Source organism: Lipophrys pholis (genome assembly GCF_963383615.2).
Source record: "Lipophrys pholis genome assembly, chromosome: 16".
Classification (NCBI taxonomy): domain Eukaryota; kingdom Metazoa; phylum Chordata; class Actinopteri; order Blenniiformes; family Blenniidae; genus Lipophrys; species Lipophrys pholis.
The window spans coordinates 16,012,659-16,033,864 of NC_137634.1; the positions used below are offsets into that span (position 1 = coordinate 16,012,659).

The 21,206-nt window shown below is 41.1% G+C and overlaps 1 protein-coding gene across 3 annotated transcripts in view; it reads right to left on the reverse strand.

The window, feature by feature from the left end:
• Positions 1–18,615, reverse strand: part of dclk1a (doublecortin-like kinase 1a) — a 44,513-nt gene extending 25,898 nt beyond the window's left edge. Inside the window, exons 1-4 of one of the 3 annotated variants that reach the window (XM_080483655.1) lie at positions 18,314–18,615; positions 17,365–17,760; positions 15,749–16,098; positions 1,314–1,413 (exon numbers count right to left, since the gene is read on the reverse strand). In XM_080483655.1, the coding sequence (XP_080339781.1) occupies positions 1,314–1,413; positions 15,749–16,098; positions 17,365–17,725 (811 nt within the window). In that variant the 5' untranslated portion in view covers positions 17,726–17,760; positions 18,314–18,615. Of the gene's footprint in view, positions 1–1,313; positions 1,414–15,748; positions 16,099–17,364; positions 17,921–18,313 lie in introns of those variants that run through there. The other 2 variants (XM_080483656.1, XM_080483658.1) reach the window with 2 other exon arrangements.
• Between the last annotated feature and the right edge of the window lie 2,591 nt (positions 18,616–21,206).

The window sequence follows — 21,206 nt, forward strand, 5'->3', positions numbered from 1 at the left end:
AGTATCGCAGGCACTAAAGGATATTCTTTTACCTAACTTAGAAAACGACTTGGGCATCCAGGGGAGCTATATCAAATTAAAATCTAGTCAGAGCACTCATGGCACTTCACGTCCATGTTAAATATGGAGGAAAACCCAACAATTCCACATGGACATTCATATGTTACAGTGGAAAGGGGGAGGAAAAAGCCACATTCAGAGACGATGGCTTTCTGTTTGCACCAGTTTGGGCAAGAAGGTGATTCAGAGAAGGTGGCACAGACCTCTGGTTATGTGATAAAAATATCCCCCGTGAAGTAAAAAAACAAAGTCCTAATGTTACCAGCATGGAAAAGAGAGAACTGTTTTCTAAACAGTCGGGTCTGTGCACGTGTAGCGGCTGCAGACAGAATCAGATAATGAAATTTTCATCAGAGCGATAAAACGTGCCTCTTTTGTTGATTACAATGACAAATTGCCTATGGAGACAATCATTAGTAATTATTGAAAATCCGGTTAGCCTTGTACAGTGTAGGAGGTTGTTCTGTGATCTTTCTCGAAGAGAAAGGCAGGTTACCAAAGGGAGTCTGGCTAATGGAAGCAGAAAAGCATTATACCTCCCAGATGAAAGAAGAGAAATGGGTTAGAGAGGGAGGGAAAAAAAGAGGTAGAAATACAAAAGGGGTAAGAGGGGGAGGTCAGTGACCCAGGTGAGATGAGTGTTATTTTATGGATGAAGGGATACTACGGGAAACCAATGAATTAAATAAACCTTTGAACAAAAAGCAAGCACAAATTCACTCATGTAGCAGAGAGGAAGAGAGACGAGAGAATACAGATGAGCACTAAATGGCAGGAGTCTACAGGAGGCGGAGAGAGACAGGCAGTGCTACCCAGACGGGTGAAGTAAGGACAGAGCACATCCCCCTGTGGGCTGCGGTGGCAGGGGGGAAGGCAGGCAGAGAGAGGGGATGGAGCAAAACAATGGCTGGAGTGCAGTGGACCAGGGCATTGAAGAGGGACAACAGAGCATGAATGACACAGTACGTGTACACAGAATACACACACATGCACACAAAATACCCACATTCCCTTGTAATTGGCTTGTAGGACACTGCTGGTCACTACATTGAAACTAGGCTGTAATGTAAAACAAAAGCTTGAGATGAAATAGGGATGAAATAATCAAAAGCCAAATTAGCGCAGCTACTCGTAAACAACCACAAAACACGGCCGGGTTTTCAAAGAAAAAGCATCAGAGGCAGGACAAGGAGGAACTTTAAAAGGAGACAGAGTCAAGTGTGAAATGTCAGAGAGACGAGCAGCTGTCTCACCACTTTCATCCAGCATCAAGTCATCTTGGTAGCGAAACTTCTCCGGTCCACAAGCCACGAAAATATCCTCATCGCCAAAGAAATCCTGCAGGCACGACACCTGGAAACAGAGAGTTCAGAAGAGTTCAGTTATTATTACTCCATTATAGATATTTCACTACATTTTCTCTTTTTTTGGGGGGGGGCTAAACTTAATGTTCAATTTTGAATTAACAAAAACAAACTGAAACAGGGTTTTATCAGCAATTTTGGTTTGAAAGGCAGCCATCCAGTCATTCAGACAGTGTAACAGAACGATTTGACGTAGTTAGTGAAGCTAAAAAAAATAAGATATTTTACTCCAGTAAGTAGTTTTGACGCCGTAACATAACCTGGAAGCCACTTGTAATTATTGTTTCCCTGGAAACGATTAAGTATATAGTATAAGCCTTTTTCTCAAGTTGATTTCAAACCTAAAGACTAAAGAGTGACTGTGTTCATTTATGTATTTCCTAACATTGCACCAAAACAATCAATTCTACCCCATTTCTATGGGAGTGGCAATTGGTATTCAATTTAGATGAAAAACAAATTCAAGGACCGTGTCAACTAATTTTATAGGCAAAGGTAGAATTTACCAGAAGAATGCAGACATTTCTGTGTTTACATGATTTAGTTCAGTTTAATCACAATTATTAGAATAGTTGCTGTCTCGGCTGTGTGGACACACAGCCTATTGTCAAAGTGCGAACATATTTCTCCATGATTATGTTAGAAAACATGACTTTCTCTTCCCGGACAAAAACGTTCATTCACCCCGTGGGGCTGATAAAAGAGAATCAGGGGTGTCTGGGCATGTTTGTTTTTGTTTGCATGCTGTCTAGTTGTCTGTGCACTGCACGGCCAACCTGAGTCCCCGAGCTGCAGCTCTGTGCTGTTTCTGCATTCAGTCAGTCTATGAGAGACTTTAAAAGAGACCTTGCTGACTCACTCATTCGCCGAGGCACAGCGGCACAGGCTCTTGATGTCTACAGGAGCAGGTAGGGGGTCTGTTTTCCGAGTCTCTTATAAATGGTAATGAACAGTAGAGAGAGAAAGAAACACGCATTCTGAACCAAAACAAGGGTTTTTATAATCTGAGGATCCGGGACATGCACAACCCCAATATCAACAGTTTTAGGATATGTTGCAATAAGCGTCACATCTTTTAATGTCTGAGCTTTAATGTTCTATATGCTGCCCTCGTTCCGCTGTGAATGAAATCACTGCATCATGTTTTTAATCACATTTTTTTTTTAAATTGCCTCAACCTCTTTGGAATTAGTGCGTTAATTAACGGTGCTTAATAAAGACATTTTTGACAAATTCTTGCGTACACATCAACTCAAAGTGAGAACTCGCCCATCAGCAGTGATGTTTATTATCACAAGTGAGCCTGAGAAACATGAACTGTTTATTATTTTCTATTAATTTAGATGATAGTTAATTCCATAACTTATCTCAACCCTGCAGGATTAGCACAACAAATCCTAATTACACTCCGTGAGGCAAATCTTACATTTCAATCGAAACGCAATCAATATTCCAAATTGTATCTCGAGATAGTCAAAGGTAAAACTCGGTAAGAAATTTATGAGAACACAATAGATCATTTATCTGCTATGACAAAATCTCCTACCGAAACCCATTAGGAGCTATTATATTTTAGGCAGCATGCATGTCGAGCACCGCCTGGAGTTAACACATAAACAGAAAACCACTGTTATTGCATTTTCATGCCAATTAACATCCCAGAATCCATTTAGACTCCTATTAGGCACCGTTCAGCACCCCAAACAAAAGTCACAGCTGATGTAATAGCATTATCTACAAGATGCAAAAAATAAACATCACAGAGACCATGTGTGTGTGTGTGTGTGTGTGTGTGTGTGTGTGTGTTCCTCACCACCCCCCACAGCCAAAATTGAGCGGGGGGGGGGGGGGGGGGTTGGAGTTTAATCTAACACACAGACTCTCTGTGGGGTACGGATCGTTTTCATTTAACTTTTCAAATGAAGGCCTGGTGTCTGAGCGTGTGTGTGCCTGGATGTACATAAACCCACAAACAGGAAGGTTACCGTGTAAAGGGGCCTGACACACCATTCACAGCCCAAAAAGCAGACTCCCAAACGGGTTCACATGTATCTGATGAATGAGATCAGGCTGAGATCAGGTTATCATTCGAGTTAGCATTAGGGACTCAGCTCTAATGGATAATGTTAGGGTAAGATGCCAGTAAATGCACCGTGTCAATCAGAAGGCCTGTGTGTATGTGTGTGTGTGTGTGTGTGTGTGTGTGTGTGTGTGTGTGTGTGTGTGTGTGTGTGTGTGTGTGTGTGTGTGTGTGTGTGTGTGTGTGTGTGTGTGTGTGTGTGTGTGTGTGTGTGTGTGTGTGTGTGTGTGTGTGTGTGTGTGTGTGAGGGTGGACGTTATTATTCTCGTTTTATAACAGAGTGCATATTGCTTTGTTCCCTGATATCCCCTGATGGCGCTGGTGATTATTTTAGGGGCGAGCGGCTCGACTTCCTAACAAGACGGGTGTGATACAGATGGCGGTGCTGTAAACATTTCCCCGGTGTGTTTGTGTGGATCGGCAGCTCCCAGCCACTTCAACCTTTAACTGGGCTTTATTTAATATGTTTTCACATCTTTTTATTTATATATCCCTTGTCGGTTCGTTCCAATTGCTACTGTCATACAGTTAGTACAAAAAAAGGGAACTTTTAAAGTACAGCAAGATGGTTTTATTGAACTGATTAGTCCCTGAGTAGCAGCTTCATAGATCCGTTGTGAGAGGGACTTTTCAAAATATAATGATTAACAGCTGTTTGGATAAAAAGCACAACTCTTCACATGTTACTTAGATGCTTTAACTTGAAATATCTGATAAATCTTTACATGTAGTCTGCGAATACTTGCCAAACAAGCTTCTTTGGCAATAGCATTGTCTTGTGTAGTGCATTTGAGCATTCTCAACAGGTTTTTGAACGATCAAGAGCTGTGGCTGCCACTTTCTGGAGGAAACATGAGGTTTGTTGTCTTGCCTAAAAGAAAGATTTCAACACATGGGCAGAGTGAGATGAGAGGTCAACCCACCAGCTTTGGGATGAGAAGACAACCTGGTGTACTGACATTACCACAGCTCAAGAAGTTACAAGTAATTTGGTAAATAAATCAAACATCAATTCCATCAATGGAATGACATGTTTACTGAGCAAATCATTTAAATGCTCAGTTTTATTCAAATCTTTCAAACCAAAGGACAGAAATTGTGTTGGAAGCTTTATTCCTGTCAAGAAGAATCGTGGTAGAATATAAGCAAATGGTAGAACCTTTCTGGTTCAGAGACAGTCTGATTGCATCGTGTCTGGACTGCTGCTGCTTCTGATGAAAACAACTGCTCATCAGGAGAGAGAAAGTGCGGCACAGCAGAGATATTAGGTAAGCAAGGAGCAAAAGGGAAGATGCAGAGAATGTAATGAGACTGACAAGGACAGAGACAAAGACAATCCTGCTGTAGGCCAGAATCCGAGGGCAGCTTTAAGCCGATGAGCGACACACAAACGCCAAAGATATAACTGGGAAGGGTGTGAAAAAGTATGGTTGCCATGGTGATAATGCCCTCCAGGCACTGGTGCATGGCTGTTGCGTGCCACTAACAACAGGATGCGCTGACTGCGATAAGAGAGCACCATCATTCATATTTCATCTACTATGAGCACGATACTCCACAGAACTGTGTCATTCATGCAAATCCACACACAAACACACATAAGTGGAACACGGCCCGGTTGGTTCTAAAACATTCATGCATTGTGCCCTGAAAGAAGACAGTGTTCAGGGAAAGATAAGAGAAGGAGAGAGAGAAGCTGGTGAAAGTGCAACGAGAAGAAACTTGTCAAACCCCCAAAAAAATAACATATATGGATTTAATCAAATCTTCAAATCCCCCGAGTTAGAGAGGAAGCAAACAGACAGAGGAGAAAGAGCGGCAGACGGGGCGATCTATTCCTGACTGCTGCTCTGAGCTCTTCTCTGAGCCCGATGACAAAGCAAGGCACTTTGATGTCTCTGGTGCTCCCTTCTTGTCAGGAAACCAGCACTGTTACACAACACCTACAGCTAGTGCCGGAATAAGGACAGAAAGAGACAAACAGTAGCAAAATAGGGGCTAAAATAATGATCAAACGCAAGAGTGTGGAGATGAGTGATTTCATAAGCCTGACGTGAAAACGCATGGATCTTTATTAAAGAGAAAACTGGGTTCTCAGAGTGGGTCGTTACAGGGGATTTCAATTTCCATGTTGAAATTCAATATTTTAATATGAATAAGATAGTCAAAAGGGAGACAGAGGGTGAATGAATTTAGTTATCATCTGAATCTTCTTTCAGTGCAGCTTTCACCATGACTGACAGGATAATTAACTATTTATTATCGTGCTATAAATAAGAAAGAGCTCTAGATTTTTGATTGAAAAATTGATTGCCTCCAGTTCTTCAAGCCTCAGCAAAAAAATGACATGTTTATTTTTCTCCAGTGGATCTTTACTTAAGCTCCAGAGAGTTGTGACCCCTTTAAAAATGCAACCATCATCTCTTCCTGAAAATGCCTTATGCAACAAATGACTTTTCATTATGACTGCCTTTCAGCAAACTGTTCTTTCATGTTGCCACGCCGCCACCTAGTGTATATTCACAAAACAACTACTACAGAGTGTGTGGATCACTCTCCTCTTCTTTTTTCTTCTTCTTTTCCTCAATGTTTAAGCTATATGTAAATTAGTTTTGAGAAGCCTTTCTGTTTTAAGACAGACTTGGCGATGCAGTGAAAACAACCTGCACATTATTGTTGCACGTGAGGCTCAAAAACCGAGGCAGATATCTGGCACCACATGGTGGCACTGTTTAACAACTGCAAGATGCAGAATCAGCCTTTTGTACACAGACAAAATGAGTCTACGTCACAATCAGGAAAACACAAGCTGAGTGATTCTCTAAGGCAGACAGAGCGACACTAAAAGTCAATTCTGTTACATAATTTAGAAAGAAATTAAATGAATATGGCACAATTTTAAAGAAAGGTGAAGGCAGAAGAGAAGAGAAAAGTAAAGAAAAAGGTTAGATGTTTAATGTCTGACATATATGGAGAGATTTATTTTCCTACAAACTGAAAGCTTGAATATCAAATAGTGGAACTCAAAATAGCTTGAAACCACGTGTGGATTTAAATGACTGAGCACAACACAGAAACAGTCAGATTATAACAACAATCTTGATTTATATTTTGCAATGGCCAAAATCAATACATGAACATTGATTCGGAATCTTATGTTTAACAAAATATTAAATGCCAATTTTCCATTGAATGACTCTGGTTTTAACCTGCGGCTGCTGTGATACAGCCACAGGGAACAAATGATTGATGGCAACATTTTTCACTCCACTCATTCAAAACTGCTATTTCAGTCTCCCTTTTAGAGTCTGGGTTTATGCGAGGACTTCTCTGCCAGCTTTGCACTTTGAGTGGAAGTTTCTGACAGCTCTGTGGAAGCTGTGCTTGAGTGTTTTGAGGGCTTATGCAAGTTGCTTCATTTCTACAAAATAAACTGGGAGTTTTAGTGAGTCAATGAAAACATTTTAAATCAATTCTTTTTAAAACAAACAATTTCTCAGGAACAATAATCTGTATTGGATTTTTACTCTGTTTTGCATGGCATTAGTTTGTGGTTTGAATTGCTGGAACGTCGATCTAAAAGCAACATTTATAAATTTTTCCAGTTTTCTATCTGTGGTGAAATACATTATGAGTGGGACTGCGACTGAATTGCCACTTCAGTATAAAAACTTACCAAGGTTTCAATGTTTCTTTTGTTTCGTTTTTTTCTCACAAATACAAAAAACCTTCTCTGACACTAAACCTAACAGACAGCTGACAATGCCATGAGAAAGCAAAACTGAAGCAAAGAAAAAAAAAAAAAAGTGAGGGCCCCACCACTAATCTTCTGTACCACAATGGTTACATAGAGGACATGGCGAGGTCAACATAATCCAGCCCTCAGAAAGACCACATTTTGGAGGGATGAGCTGCCGCTGTGCTCTGCCAGAGGAGCGTTGCACGGTGGAGCTGTCTGTGGTGCTGAATCAACTGCGACGAGCCTGTCACGCTTTCTCTGGAACACGAGCCCCGGACAGAAACCGGAGAGGCCAACAGAGAGATGGGTGGACAGACAGAAGAAGACTAAATGACAGCCAGTGCCACAGATGGATGTACTCATACCAACACAGAGAGACATAAAGGGAAAAAACTGTTTTATGCATTTGGCTCAATCCATACAATCAGTATGATAGACCAGAAGTTCTCAAAGTGAGTGAATGAGCCCCTCCTCACAGAACTTGAACCACATTGCACCTAATGCTTTTAATATCATAAGACAACAATGTTGAATAGCATTTAGGATACAGAAGCAATAAAAAGCTAAACTTTTTGTGGTAGTTAGATAGATAGTTAGATAGTTACTGTGAATTGTCAGAAAGTTATTTGTTTGTAGACTGCAAGTGCTGCAACGGTGACATTCATAGTTTTGTAATAAAACTTGTTTCAACATTTCACTCGGTCTCCATTTCAATCAAATATTAGAAGGAAATAATCATCTATATCTGCATATTGTTCAGAATTAGTGTCATAAACATGATGGAAATTAATATCAGTCATTCAATCTGCTGTCTGAAAATTGAACAGCCAATATACATTCCTCAAGTATGAATATACCTGACAAAGAAAATGATACACAAGAATTCCTCATTAAAGAGGTAGGAAGGCACCCATAAATCTGCTGCTCCCTGAGGGAGAACTCACACAAAACACGATCTCCTGTTGCTTCAATCACCGCACTGCGAACAACCTTGTTTTCATCAGACAAGCGACAGGAGACGAGAGATGACAGGGAGGGTAAAGAAGATGAGAGAAGGGGAGAGAAAAAAAACCCAGATACAGAAACAGATAAGAGGGCAACACTGATGTGAGGCCAATTAGCTGTTCAGCGGGCTGAGTTGGCATCGGGTTTACTGAGTTCACCTCGAACCAGTGCAGCAGACTGCTTTCCTGGCTGGCTGGCTGCTTTGTTACATAACAGCTTATGTAACGGCTCCAGCTCTCCGCAGGGGCAGAGAAAACTTTTCCCTGTGAAGTTGTGTATATGTTTCTTTCTCAACGCGATGGCACGTTCCTGTACTTTCTGTCCAACTTTCATCAGGCATAAAACAAAATATATATATGAAATTATGCAAGGACGTTTCCCCAAGAGACAGAAGGATGCAGCATGACATCGTCTTCAACTCTGCTGCTTTCAAACCGCTTACCTATTCATCTGTCTTGCTTCACTACATGAGTTGTATTATACTCTCTCGATTTTATTCAGTTGAATCCATCTGCTTTACACAAAATGTCTTGGTCTTGGTTTTCTCCCACTTTAAGAGCCCCCCTGTATGCTGTAAGATTTTAGTTTAGACTTTATTGGTCAAGAATGACTTAATATCTGCATGGGTACAAAGATGGGCATGAGTGAAGGTATGAGCGCAGTGAATCATGGGATAATCTGACATCTGTTAAAGGAGAGTCACTTCAAATAGTACCCCACACCCAGGGCTCGGACAACAGAGAGGACTTATTGACTCTGATACTGTATATTAGATTCTTTTAAACTAAATATAACATTGTTCCGTTTTAGTTTTCATAACGCTATAAGCCATGAAAATAAAAATTAGAGTATCTCAAAATGTTAGACTATTTCTTAAGATGCTATTGAGTGCAACCAGGGACGTTAATCGTCAAAATCAAAATTTAACAATATGTTTGTGTTTACATGTGAGTGAATGTAAAAACAATTTTTCAATAATGATGTCTTTAGAAGCATCTTCAGGGGTTCTTTTGATATTTGACTAATCTACCCTCAGTTCATTAAAGTTACAATTTAGTCTAAAAAAAGAAAAGTAAAAAAATATCAACCGCTATCATCAGAATTTCATTTATGTTTGTCATTCAAAAAATTTACAAAAAAAAAAAATATATATATAGCAGGTACCCACATTTAAAAGCATTTTTATTCGAATCAACTAACAATTAAATAACACAAATTCTCAGACAGCTGATCGATTGATTCAAGGAGTAATTCCATCTTCAAGGTTACCTACAAGTCCAACTTCATTATACGAGTTATCCCTGCACCATATATGGGATGGAACAAATCTTGAAATTAAATCTAAACTAATGTCTATTTCTTAAAAAACACAACCTGACCTTTAGGTTTGTACTGACAGCAGAGAGAGGTATTTGAGCTATTTGAGGCAGACAAACAATTAAAAAATAATGTGGACAGTGGTACGGTGGTTTAGAAGTTGCAATTCTACAGAGACTGGCAGAGGCTTTTTTTTAATATAGTTAAAATACCAAAGTAAAAGAACGTTACTCCAACAACCTTGTACATGGTCTGTGGTACATTAACATTTAATTTTAAGATGGTGAAAGTTCCCAAACAATTTTTTTTTTTTTTACCAATCAGCTACATGTTTGCTTTTTGTATTGAAAGTGATTTCTCAGATAAGAATAATGTCAGTCTGCCAGCTGAGATGTCAATCCATCTCTTTAAGCAACCTTAATGAAAAAAAAACAAAAAACTAGAACACAATCTTTTAAATGTGGATTTATATGATACGGATTAAAGAGTCAGTGAGTCAAGAAGGGAATGAGTCAAGTAGTAGAGTGTGTGTGTGTGTGTGTGTGTGTGTGTGTGTGTGTGTGTGTGTGTGTGTGTGTGTGTGTGTGTGTGTGTGTGTGTGTGTGTGTGTGTGTGTGTGTGTGTGTGTGTGTGTGTGTGTGTGTGTGTGTGTGTGTGTGTGTGTGTGTGTGTTGTGACTAAGTTTGCAACAGCCTGTGAGTGGTGGAAACGTCTGCCATCGATCGTAATTTGGCAGCAGATTCTCAGACTGAAATCAGCCTCCAATCTGCTACAATCACTCTTCACTGGTAGACCCCCCCCCCCCCCCCCACACACACACACACACACACACACACACACACACACAAGTTGGCTGACTGATAAACAAGGACACAGACAAACTGAAAAGCAGGGTTCAATAACTTCCTGACACGAACACCCCCCCCTCCCCCCCCAAATCTATAACCTTGTGATTCCTGCTTAGAAATGCTCATGGCATTTGTCATCAGTGTCAAATACAGCACAGCAGCAAACACACTCTACATAACAGCTGATTAGGGGGTTTGCTGAGTCACACTAGCTGTGACTCAGCAAATCAGCAAGAGCAGATGGAATTCGCTTCTCAAAATCCTCCTATGCAGCACAAAAAGTGACATCACAAACGCACAGCACATCTCTTGGAGATTAAAACCAACCAAATGCTTTGAGTATAAACTCTAATCCTGGCTCATGATATACAATTCTTTTAACTGACAAGACTGCAAGTCCGTCCTCGCAGCCCAGCAGAGCTGGATTCACACCAATGAGAAGAAAACAGGTAGGAAAGTACAACAATGACAAAAAGTAAGAAGAAAGGAAAGACGGGAAAACTATTTAAATAAAAGCTAGGAGATATAGAAGGCAAGACGTTGTGGAGCTGGACACAGAGCTTGAAGGGGGAGGAGAGAAAGAGTGGGGGAGAGGGAGTGATGCCATATGTTGCAGCTTTTGGATTTGTGGGTGCATGCCGAGTGTGCTAATTAAAGAGGACTAAAGAGCCGTAAAAACAATGGAAGGCTGCCTGCAAAAGACAGACAGTCTCTGAGAAAAAGAATTAAAGAGAAGAGATGATCAGAGGATTGACTGATGCACATTAAAAAAAGGCTAATTTCTAAAGAAGAAGAGAAGAGGTAAACATTTTAAAAGCAGACAAGGGGTGACTACGACAACATCAGAGAGACATACGAAAATGGCTGCAAAGAAACAGAACAGGGCAAAAAAGAGACACTGAAAAGATCTTCAGCCTTTGCCAAGGAGAAGAACTAGCCAGCAGTGCAGTTTAAGAAGTGAGGGCTGCACTGCAGATAGTGACCAAGTGGTTCATTCTCACTCTTCTGCTGCTTGTAACCTCTATTTAACCTGTGTGACTCAACGAGAGTGAACACACCTCACATCATCACCTCATCAAGCCGAAATTACAAATGTATGTAAAATGACAATAATTATCTGAATCTAAACATGGAGCTCATTATATAAAGCTTTATATCCATACTAACAATGTTGTGTTTCTTTGACTGTAAATGAATAAATAACCCATATAAAAACAGCGTGGTCCCCCTGTTTGATTCAACTCAGGTTTTACACTGGACACCCTGTCTTATGGATGCGATCGTCCGCTTACAAGCTTTCTTCACGAACCACCACTGCTTTAAAGAAATAAATTATGATATCAGTCTAAAACTGGTGCTGCATCACTGTATGTGCATAAACCCAAATTATATTAATATGATGTGATTTTTTAATTCTATGTATTTATTAAAAGAACTAGGCAGAGGCAAAACATGGAAACTTACCAGTTGCACTCATTCTGGCTCAGGAACTATTCTTTAATCAATGCTAAACAAAATAAACAGAAAAAACAATATATTTAAGTGGGTACGTTTCATGAGGTTTTGAACTGTCCCCTGAAACCCATTGCCTCACTGTTTACATTGTTTTGTATGTGATGTATCTTTTTCATCTTGCCGCGTGTCCACGGGGAAGCCACAGTGCAAACTGAAGAGTCTTATTAATGAGACTCTGAATAATAGAACGCAACCAACCTCAGAGATGACTAAATGGCATCAATTCATGCACTGCTTGGTAATTGCCTGAAGTAAATGACTATTGATGCATGAGCAGAAATCTGGATGAGTCCATTAAAAAAAACCAAAAAAACGTGTGTGTCACTATCCATGTCTAAGCATGCGTGTGCCTCGCAAGGCTCACAGGCAGGCAGCTGGGGGACACACACACACACATACACACACACACACACACACACACACACACACACACACACACACACACAGTGTCTGCGTGTGCGTGTCTGCGTCTGTGTGTGTAAATAGAGCTTACATGTATTAATAGGCAGGCCATGCTCCTGTCCTAATCCACTTACGGGTTGTCTATCTTCTGATCGGTCCAGCTCCTCTACACCATGACACCATGCAACTGCATGACATCACAGCAGGTTAGCTGGTTCCTAGGCAACTGGATCACATCATCACTGAGACTGTTAAATTGAAGAGACTGATATATGAGGTTGTGCTGGGGTGGGGGTGGGGGTGGGGGGTGGGGTGGGGTGTTAAAAATAACACTGATCAACGATTGTGAGACCAGCAACAGTGAGAGAATCAATATAACAGTGAGAGGGTGAAACTTCATCTGGTCCACTTTACTCAGATTCTCACGTTACACACAGAAATATGATATCCAAAACAATCATAGTAAAGTAAGTTCACCTTGAACAGAGCGTATGGTGGATTCAGTGAGTATCAGGTGATCACAGATGCTTGGTCACAGCCTGCTATATCTTATCACGATCTTATTATTCCAAATTCTAATAGACGGCTAAACAGGCTTGCACTACTGATGTAAAGAACAGCAAAACTCCCAATCTGTTAACAAACATTTACATTTCTATGTTTAAGTCAAACATAATAAACACGTGTACTTTATTACTGGCTGAAATGTTGCGCACTTACTGGAATAACTGCATAGCATAATGTGTAGTGAAATTAAAGGATACCGCTACACAAGGTTAATGCGTTACTTTTGTGATAATTAAAGTTAGTATCAAAAAATATCAGTGTGTTGTCATCGATCTGAAATTCTCTGTGGATTTATGTTGAAGCATATACAATTTATGAACTTTTAAGGACTGATAATACGTTCCCACAATCTTATAATGTTAATGTGTATACAAAAGAATACTCCAAGCATGACTCAAGCCCACTGTGACCCTCGGCTAGACTGTCAACCTGACTGACCAAGTGTAAGTTCTAGTTTTTTGAGAAGTGTTAAAAAAGTGTGAATATTTAAGTACAGATGCACACCTCCTATTTTAATCTTGCATATCTTGTACCACACTTCTGAGAATCCTCTCAGTAAAAAAATAAAAATGCACATGGACTCTTCACTGGCCTCATTACAGGGGTTAATGGCGGCATGAAGCCTGAGCTCTGGTTGTCAGATGCCCCCTCTCTGGGCTCCGTGGGGCCGCTGGGACTCATCGTTACCGGCAGCCAAGCCCAGAAACCTATTTCTGCTGGATGCTCAATGACTGACGCAGCTCAACTGACGGCAGCAACCTACACTCAGAAAGTCATACGAAAACATGCACCTGCACTCACAAAGACACACTTACTTAACCTGTAACCTTATCCTTATGGATACTCAGGTAATTACCTTTAGCACTCCCCTGATATTTAATCATGTATATTCAAGTGTCATCGATACAAAGTTTCTTCACGGGTCATCTCGTTCAATTCTGACTTCACTTGTTCTACTTTTTGAGCTTTTTTTTTTTTTTTTTTTTCATTATTATGATTATTGGGACAGCAATTATGAAACACAGTTTTGGTGTTCATTCTTTAATATTTCAGAAAGTATTCTTGACATTATCATGCTGCCTTCATTTATGAGTTATTGAGGTAGACTCTCTCTCGCAAGCCTGATTCCCCGCTGCATAAGGTCAGGGGAACACAGATTAACTGCATTTCATAGGGGGTTTGGATTTCCTGAAAGCTTATCTAGTGTGTAGTGGACCTTTCACCCATTTGAAGGCTGGAATATTCAAGCCTTGTGCTGAATTTCATTGTGGTAGAACAGTTTGCAAAGTAGCAGTGAATCTGTGTGTCCATCATTAGTTCTGCTCTTGTATTAGAAGCCCACATTCTGTTGTTTTCTCCTCTCTTTCACACATTATCATAAACACAAATACTCCCCCCCCACACACACACACCACACACGTACACAAACCCACGCTGCATAGAAAATCAGCAAATAAAGAAAGAAAGAAATGAGTGAAAAATATGAAGAAGTTGCTTCTGCACATGGCCCAGCCAGTTTGGCAGTGAGCGTGTTACCATGCCTACAGGCCAAATCAATAGGATGTCTAAAAATAACCTCACCATAATAGTCTTACTTCCAATCAGAGAGGGGTGAGCATGGCAAGTGTTTATTGTGTAATCTTCAAGATAAGTATAACTAATGGCAACTACAGTGTTAGTGGGCATTGTGCAAAGGCGCGAGTTTAATCCCCAACTGGAGGTTTCTCAAGAAAACCTGATCCTGGGATTTTATTGGCCGGGATCTAATACCAGGTCACTTCCTGCTAGCAGTGGGTCATTAAATGAACAGTGTGACCTCGGAAAAGGGACAACCGGCTCTTCAGAACTGAGATAAATAGTGCTAAAATGGTCATTAAGGATGAAAAGCCCAAAGAGAGAGGATCCGACTCATGAGCATGAGTAACAAAATGGCAATTTACAGGACGATTACTCGAGTATTACTAAAATGGCAGGGTGCCCTTGACGTCCAACATGATTTGTTAAAAAGCAATGGTGACACTCTGATGCTGCTGCCAGCCTAAGAGTAGCTGTGACACTAGATTCAGCACATCACGACAACACAACCCAAGAAGAAAGGCAGAGTCCTCAGAGCGGGCAGATAAGATCAGGGATAGAGAGGTAAAGGCAAAAGACTGAAAGCACGTCATGTAAAAGCTAAAAAGGATGATGTACCAACAGAGGCTCATTGTCCCTGAGAGAAAGCATGTTTGCCCTCATTTAGCTGCAGTGAAGGCCAAGTTCAGTGTCATTTACACACAAGCGCCCTCAAGGGACTCCTTCATTTTAGTGCTGGAGCAAAGAAAAGGTCCTTATGCATACACACAGCCAACTGTATGTCCACATACACAACTGTTTCTTTTTATAGCATCTTCCTCCACAGCTGAAGCGGGGAGCTGAAGAGGTGGGCGGACGACCGTGGGGGACCTGACTTCGATTTATTCTGGTGTTCCGAGGTGAACCTTTAGCACTCTGCAGCGTGGGTAGGTAACCCAGACTCCATTCATTGACTTTTTTTTTTTTTCACCGTTACATTGTCCTGACCGCCTTTTAGGCTCTGTGTCACACTTTCTCTCAACAGCTCTGGTTAAGATCGGGGACACAAATGTTCCTCATTCATAAAAAGGTAAATAATAAGAGTTTAAATGTGTGTAGTCCTATTGATCCTTCTATGAACTTAAATCTCCAAGTTCTTTCCTCAGCAGCACAACTCATCCTTTGATTCCTCTGTAACGTGAACATTTATTTCTTCAACCACAAAATGTCTGATAGAAATTAAATCAAGAAATGACGACTAAATTCATGCAATCAGAACAAGGTGTAGGTGTCCTACCAGTTTGCCCTCCAGTGTGTAGATCTTCTTCACCACTCCAGAGTCGAGCTTGATGGCGTCAGTAATGTCAGTCAGGACTTGCTCGTAGGAGTGGGCTGTCTTTTTGTTCAGCAGGATCCTCACGGCTTTGCGGGGCTTCACCCCGCTCCGCACCACTGTCACCAGCTTAGGACGGATGAATTCTTTGTTCTCACGGCCATCGGGGCCGCTGGCCTTGGCGCTGCCCAGGGAGGGAGGCCCGCGGGACGACCCCGCTGGGGCCTTGACGTTCACCGACCAGTTTGGGTTTACATTCTTTGTGTAATCCAACTTTTTGTATGCTTCGATGGAACTGCACACATAACTGTCACCTGTTGGAGGTAGAGCAGATTAGAAGATTAAACTGGAGAAAAAGTAAGGCGTTGAAAGAAGCAGACATTACAAGGGGAATAAAAAAATAGTAAAACAGAATACATGAAAGTGTGCAGGAAAAGGTAGAAAGACTATTGTTTGAGCAGGAGACCAAACAAGATAATAATAACTTAGCTTTTAAGTGTATAAGTGCATTTTCACACCTTCCCTCATACCAATTCATATAAGTAGGCATATAATACTGTATATTCTACTGTGGCACGATTCTAGTTATCCATGAGGTATACAATAATGTTGTTGAGTAGTGCGATTACAATATGATATAAGTACAAGATGTTGATGACTTTGTGCTTTGACATTTATAATTTCAAATAACATTGCCCCTTCTCTTCTCTAACCAGAATACAAATAGATAAAATTGTACTGTGTTTGTTATTCTTTTCTTTATAGTAATATTTCGTAGATTTTTTGCCCCTGGCCTGTTGCTAACAGGTATGATCCAATGTTCAAATTACTTAGTGAAACATCAGAGCATGCATTTATAGGGCATTAAAACATAATTTGAGGACTGTTGAGTCAGTCCTTTGCAATATACGTAGATAAAGATAATTTCTTGATATATCATGCAGCCCTGGTATATTTAGTATTGAAAGTCAAGAGGAAGCATGGTATAACAAAGGGACTGCTCCTCCAGCAGAGTTTCTTCAAATGGACGAAATGTTATTGGTCTACTGCAGAACCTGATTATGTCTGATAATGATCCATTGATTGGAATCAGGTGGGTTGCAAAGAAGACAACACATTAACATACAAGACAGGGGTCACCGGGGACCTGCCCTGGCAAACACTGTGTTACAGTGTTTAACAGATCAAGGGGGAGTTAATCTGAGCGCAGGCATCCATGTTACCATATGGCAATCAAATACTTGATATAATCTTCATAATAATGATCTCCTTTAAAGTTAATTGGATTAGCCATTTTTTATGGGGCCATGCCTGTAAAAATATCTTGCTCAGCCTAATTTTAAACCGGCCTGTGAGCGTAATGAATGGGTTCAGATGTTGGGACTGCTCACATTTTCCCTGCTGGTTATCTTACTCTGTGCAACAGGAAGAGGAGCAGGGGAGGATCATGTAACACAGCAGCTCACAGGTCAAAGGAAGGAAAGCAACTTTCTTATGACCTATAGTAAGTGGTAATAAGGCCATGAGTCTGAACATTGTATATTTCAGTGGAAGGATTTTTTGTAATATTGCACACGCACCTTCAACCAGATGATCAATATTGGTGATCTTCCTGGTGCCATCCAGCGTGTAGATGGTCCTAACCCCCTGAGGCAGGTTGACGTTGTCAGATAGTGAGCGGGTCAGGTCAGCCAGCAGAGCGTCAAAGGTCCGGAACCTGTCTGCGGAGATGGCGTACACTATCCCGTTGAAGTACCGGTCCCCGTTGCGGTAGAAGCGCACCTTCTTGGCTCTCTTCTCCGCGCTCAGGGTCTTCAGAGTGCGGGTCCGGTACAGGCTGCAGTGCGCGCTGTGTGTGGGACTGGGCACCCCGTTCATCCTCGCGCTGGAGCGGCTGTGCCTCTGACCTTTGTCCCGCTCGTCGAAATGCTCCATCTCCATTTCGCTCCCGAGGCTCACGAGCACGGCGGTACTGTCTGAGACAAAGAGGAGGCGGCAGGACGAAAAGTTTTCACTACTGAAGAGGTGAACAAAAAAAAAAAACAAGAGGAGAGGAGAACACCAACGAGGAGAGAAAGAAAGAGAGAGAGATAGAGAGAGCGGACGGGTAGAGTTTTGGATAAAGTAGCCAGCCGGTGTCTCAGAATAACCCCCTAATGACAGATTAAGTGCTGTTAAGCCGCGCGGTGGAGCCGCGCGGTGGAGCCGCGCGCTTCACCACGAGCCGCGCGGTGCGCCGGAACACGTCCAGCAGGACTGATGGATGGATGGACGAGCACGAGACAGTCACGAATCGATAATAACCTATCAATTTCACCAAATAAATATTCAGAAGACCCGCCACAGCAGGTTTGCTCAACATTAACACGCGATCACATAACAATTGCGATCAGACTAAATGGAGAAGCGGCTTTACTTTTTAGCGTTGACGTTTCACTTGTAGAAGTGCATTTTAGGACAAGACAGTGAGTAACAAATGATAAACATCACTTTCACACAAGCTGATAGAAATGTTGTGAACAGGCTTACCTACGCGAGCAATCAACGCCTCTGTGACGGTCACCTCCAGCGTGCCTGATGCTGTATTTCCCAAAAGATGTGGAAAACGGAGTTTCAGTGAGCTTGTCGCTGATTATGGATGGTGGGAATGTGTGATCCTGTCCAGGCTGCAGTCAGCCTCCCCCTCTCGTGCGTCCCTTTGTTGTCCGGTTGATGTCCTGCGCCACCAAACACCAGTGAACAGCGTGCGCGTAATGAGCGTGGAGCAGAGGCTGGACCAGTAATGGACAAGGTAGCAGCTGCCTCCCCTCTCATTCTCTTCTTTTTAATTCACCCACCCCCTTTTTCTCTCCTCCTCCACGTCACTCTGTCGTGATTCAGCACCCCCACCCCTCATTAGGATGCGAAGCCACGCTTCCCACCCGTGCTGGGGATGCTGCCGGGACCTGCGCCCTCCCAGCCCCGGAGACACGCGTTAGGGGGTCGATCAACCCATTTTTATTATGTCAATTCAAATAGCTCCTGCTTTAAAGGCACATCGCTCTGGTGCACCACTAAAGGAAACACGGAACCAAATTGATATTCTTTTTTTTTTTTTTCAACATTTCAAGAAAGAGAAATACACCATGAAACATGTTTCATTTCAAATTGACGCACAATGTGAACCAATTTCTCTTCTCCAAGGACTATGATTGGGTTTATGTCTAGAGCTGTGAGCATTATGTCTAACCCACAACCATATCCTACGATCGAGTTGTTATGTAACCCACCAATTCACCAGCATGATGTTTACATTTATACTCATTTCGATTCCATAAATAATGTGTACGTATATTTTAGGACTATTTAAGGTTATCATCGTAGTTTGGCTGAGAAATTGAGCAGATACTCCTGTTTAATTGTAATATTTTTATTTCCAGAAGAAGAATAGAATAGAATAGAATAGAATAGAATAGAATAGAATAGAATAGAATAGAATAGAATAGAATAGAATAGAATAGAATGGAATGGAATAGAATAGAATAGTTCTTTATTGTCACTCTGAAAGCAATGTTAAAAGACAGTGTTAACAGCAATGAAATGTAGTCACAGCATCCTGTTTGACAGCAATAAATGCACAAGAACAAAATACAGTTCCATGAAGGAAAGATAAAATATTAAGTAATAAACATAAAAAAAAAACCAAGACCAGGAATAACAAAAGTTCTTACAGCAGATAAAACTAAAAACTGGATTTGGTTTAGACAGAAACGTTTCTATGCAAAGTGAAATACAGTAAACCAGTGACCTACATCATGACCTCCAGAGAGCGCCCAATCTCACTCAATTACTTCCCTGCTGAACCATTGTGTGTGCGTGTTACCCATCAGTTATCTGTGTCAGTTCCATCAATTTGTCCCTTTCCAGCTGGGCTAACTGTGGCACAGTTTTAGTAGGTGGAATACAGTTACTTTGTCAGAAACAGTTTTATGTAACTGCTAATGTTAATAATTGGCATGTAAGTTATGTCTCTGTCCTCAAAGGTACTTTTCACCTAATGCACATGATATCCAAATACAATACATGATTCCATGTCTGTCTGTCCTATGCTTTTCTCTCCTCAAGCCTCTCACCCCAACTGGCCAGCAGAAAGCTGTCACCTCTGAGTCTGGTTTCTGTAAAGGTTTCTGCCTGTTGGAGGGAGTTTTCCTTTTCCACCCTCGCTCAAGTGGATTTGTTGGGTTTCTCCCTGTTACAAATCACCTAGAAATGACTGTGTTGTATTTGATGCTATAGAAATAAAGTTGAATTGAATTGAATTGAATGATTCTGAGGCCGTTTTCCTGAGCAAACCAATGCATGAAAGTTTGAGACAGTCACAGAGTTTCTCCCCCATGACAGACTTCTATTTTGGGGGAAACTCACATGTGGATCCAGTGTACGTCACAAAATGTTGTTTGAATGAGTCTCAGGAAAACAGGTCAAATGTGGGACAGAATATTTCAGACAGAAAAAAGGGTATCTTGAAATAACAACAGGAAACATCATGGTAAGTAGATTTTAGCAGTGCTGTGGATAAAAAGTTTTCATATCAGAGATCAGAACAGTTCTGGCTTTGGATGACATATTTCAGCAACTACTGCAATTTTAAAAGACGTCAATGATTTGGAATATCACAATATATTTGTACATTTGTGTAAGCAGAGCAGCTGACTAATAGTTGACTTGTCAAAAAAAAACAAAAAAACGGAATGATACACGCCTGAAATTATTGAATTGAATGCCAGTTGAAAGCTTGCAATTGTTCAAACTGGCCAAGTCTGCGTCTGCGGCATGACAGCTATTTCCAGTAATAACTGTCTTGTATATAAAGGATTAAGAATCTTGACTTCTGTGACAAAGGAGTGTCTGGGCAGATGTGCATTTCCTTGTTTGTGAATTTAACTATGCAGCACACATTTATGCAAATAAAGCGATTTTAACAATCTAGCTTTCCACTCAAAAGAGAACATCTATTACTATTTATGTTGGAACCAATTTTAATGTGGTTTCAATCTGTAAAGTGAAATATCATAACTGCTTTAATTTCAACAATCAAAGGGGAGTTTGAGCAAACAACACACTCAAAATGTTGACAGATGCTGCAGATAGTCGACTTCCACACTGTCATTAATAATGATATCTTTATGCTACGAGGATTTCACACAGTGTGGAGTGTGAACGTGGAAATAGCTGTCAAGGTCTGGTACTCTGACGTATCTCACAGCTTCACTGTGGATACCTATGTGCACACTTGCAATAAGTCCCCTGAACACACTTAAGTACATGCATGCAATATTTGCAGCTTACATTTGGTGAGTATAGAAAGAGGAGCTGAGTAATCTGGCCTGGGAAAGCAGCCTCACTGTGATTCATGGTGTTGTGACAGATGCTGGAGTTATTT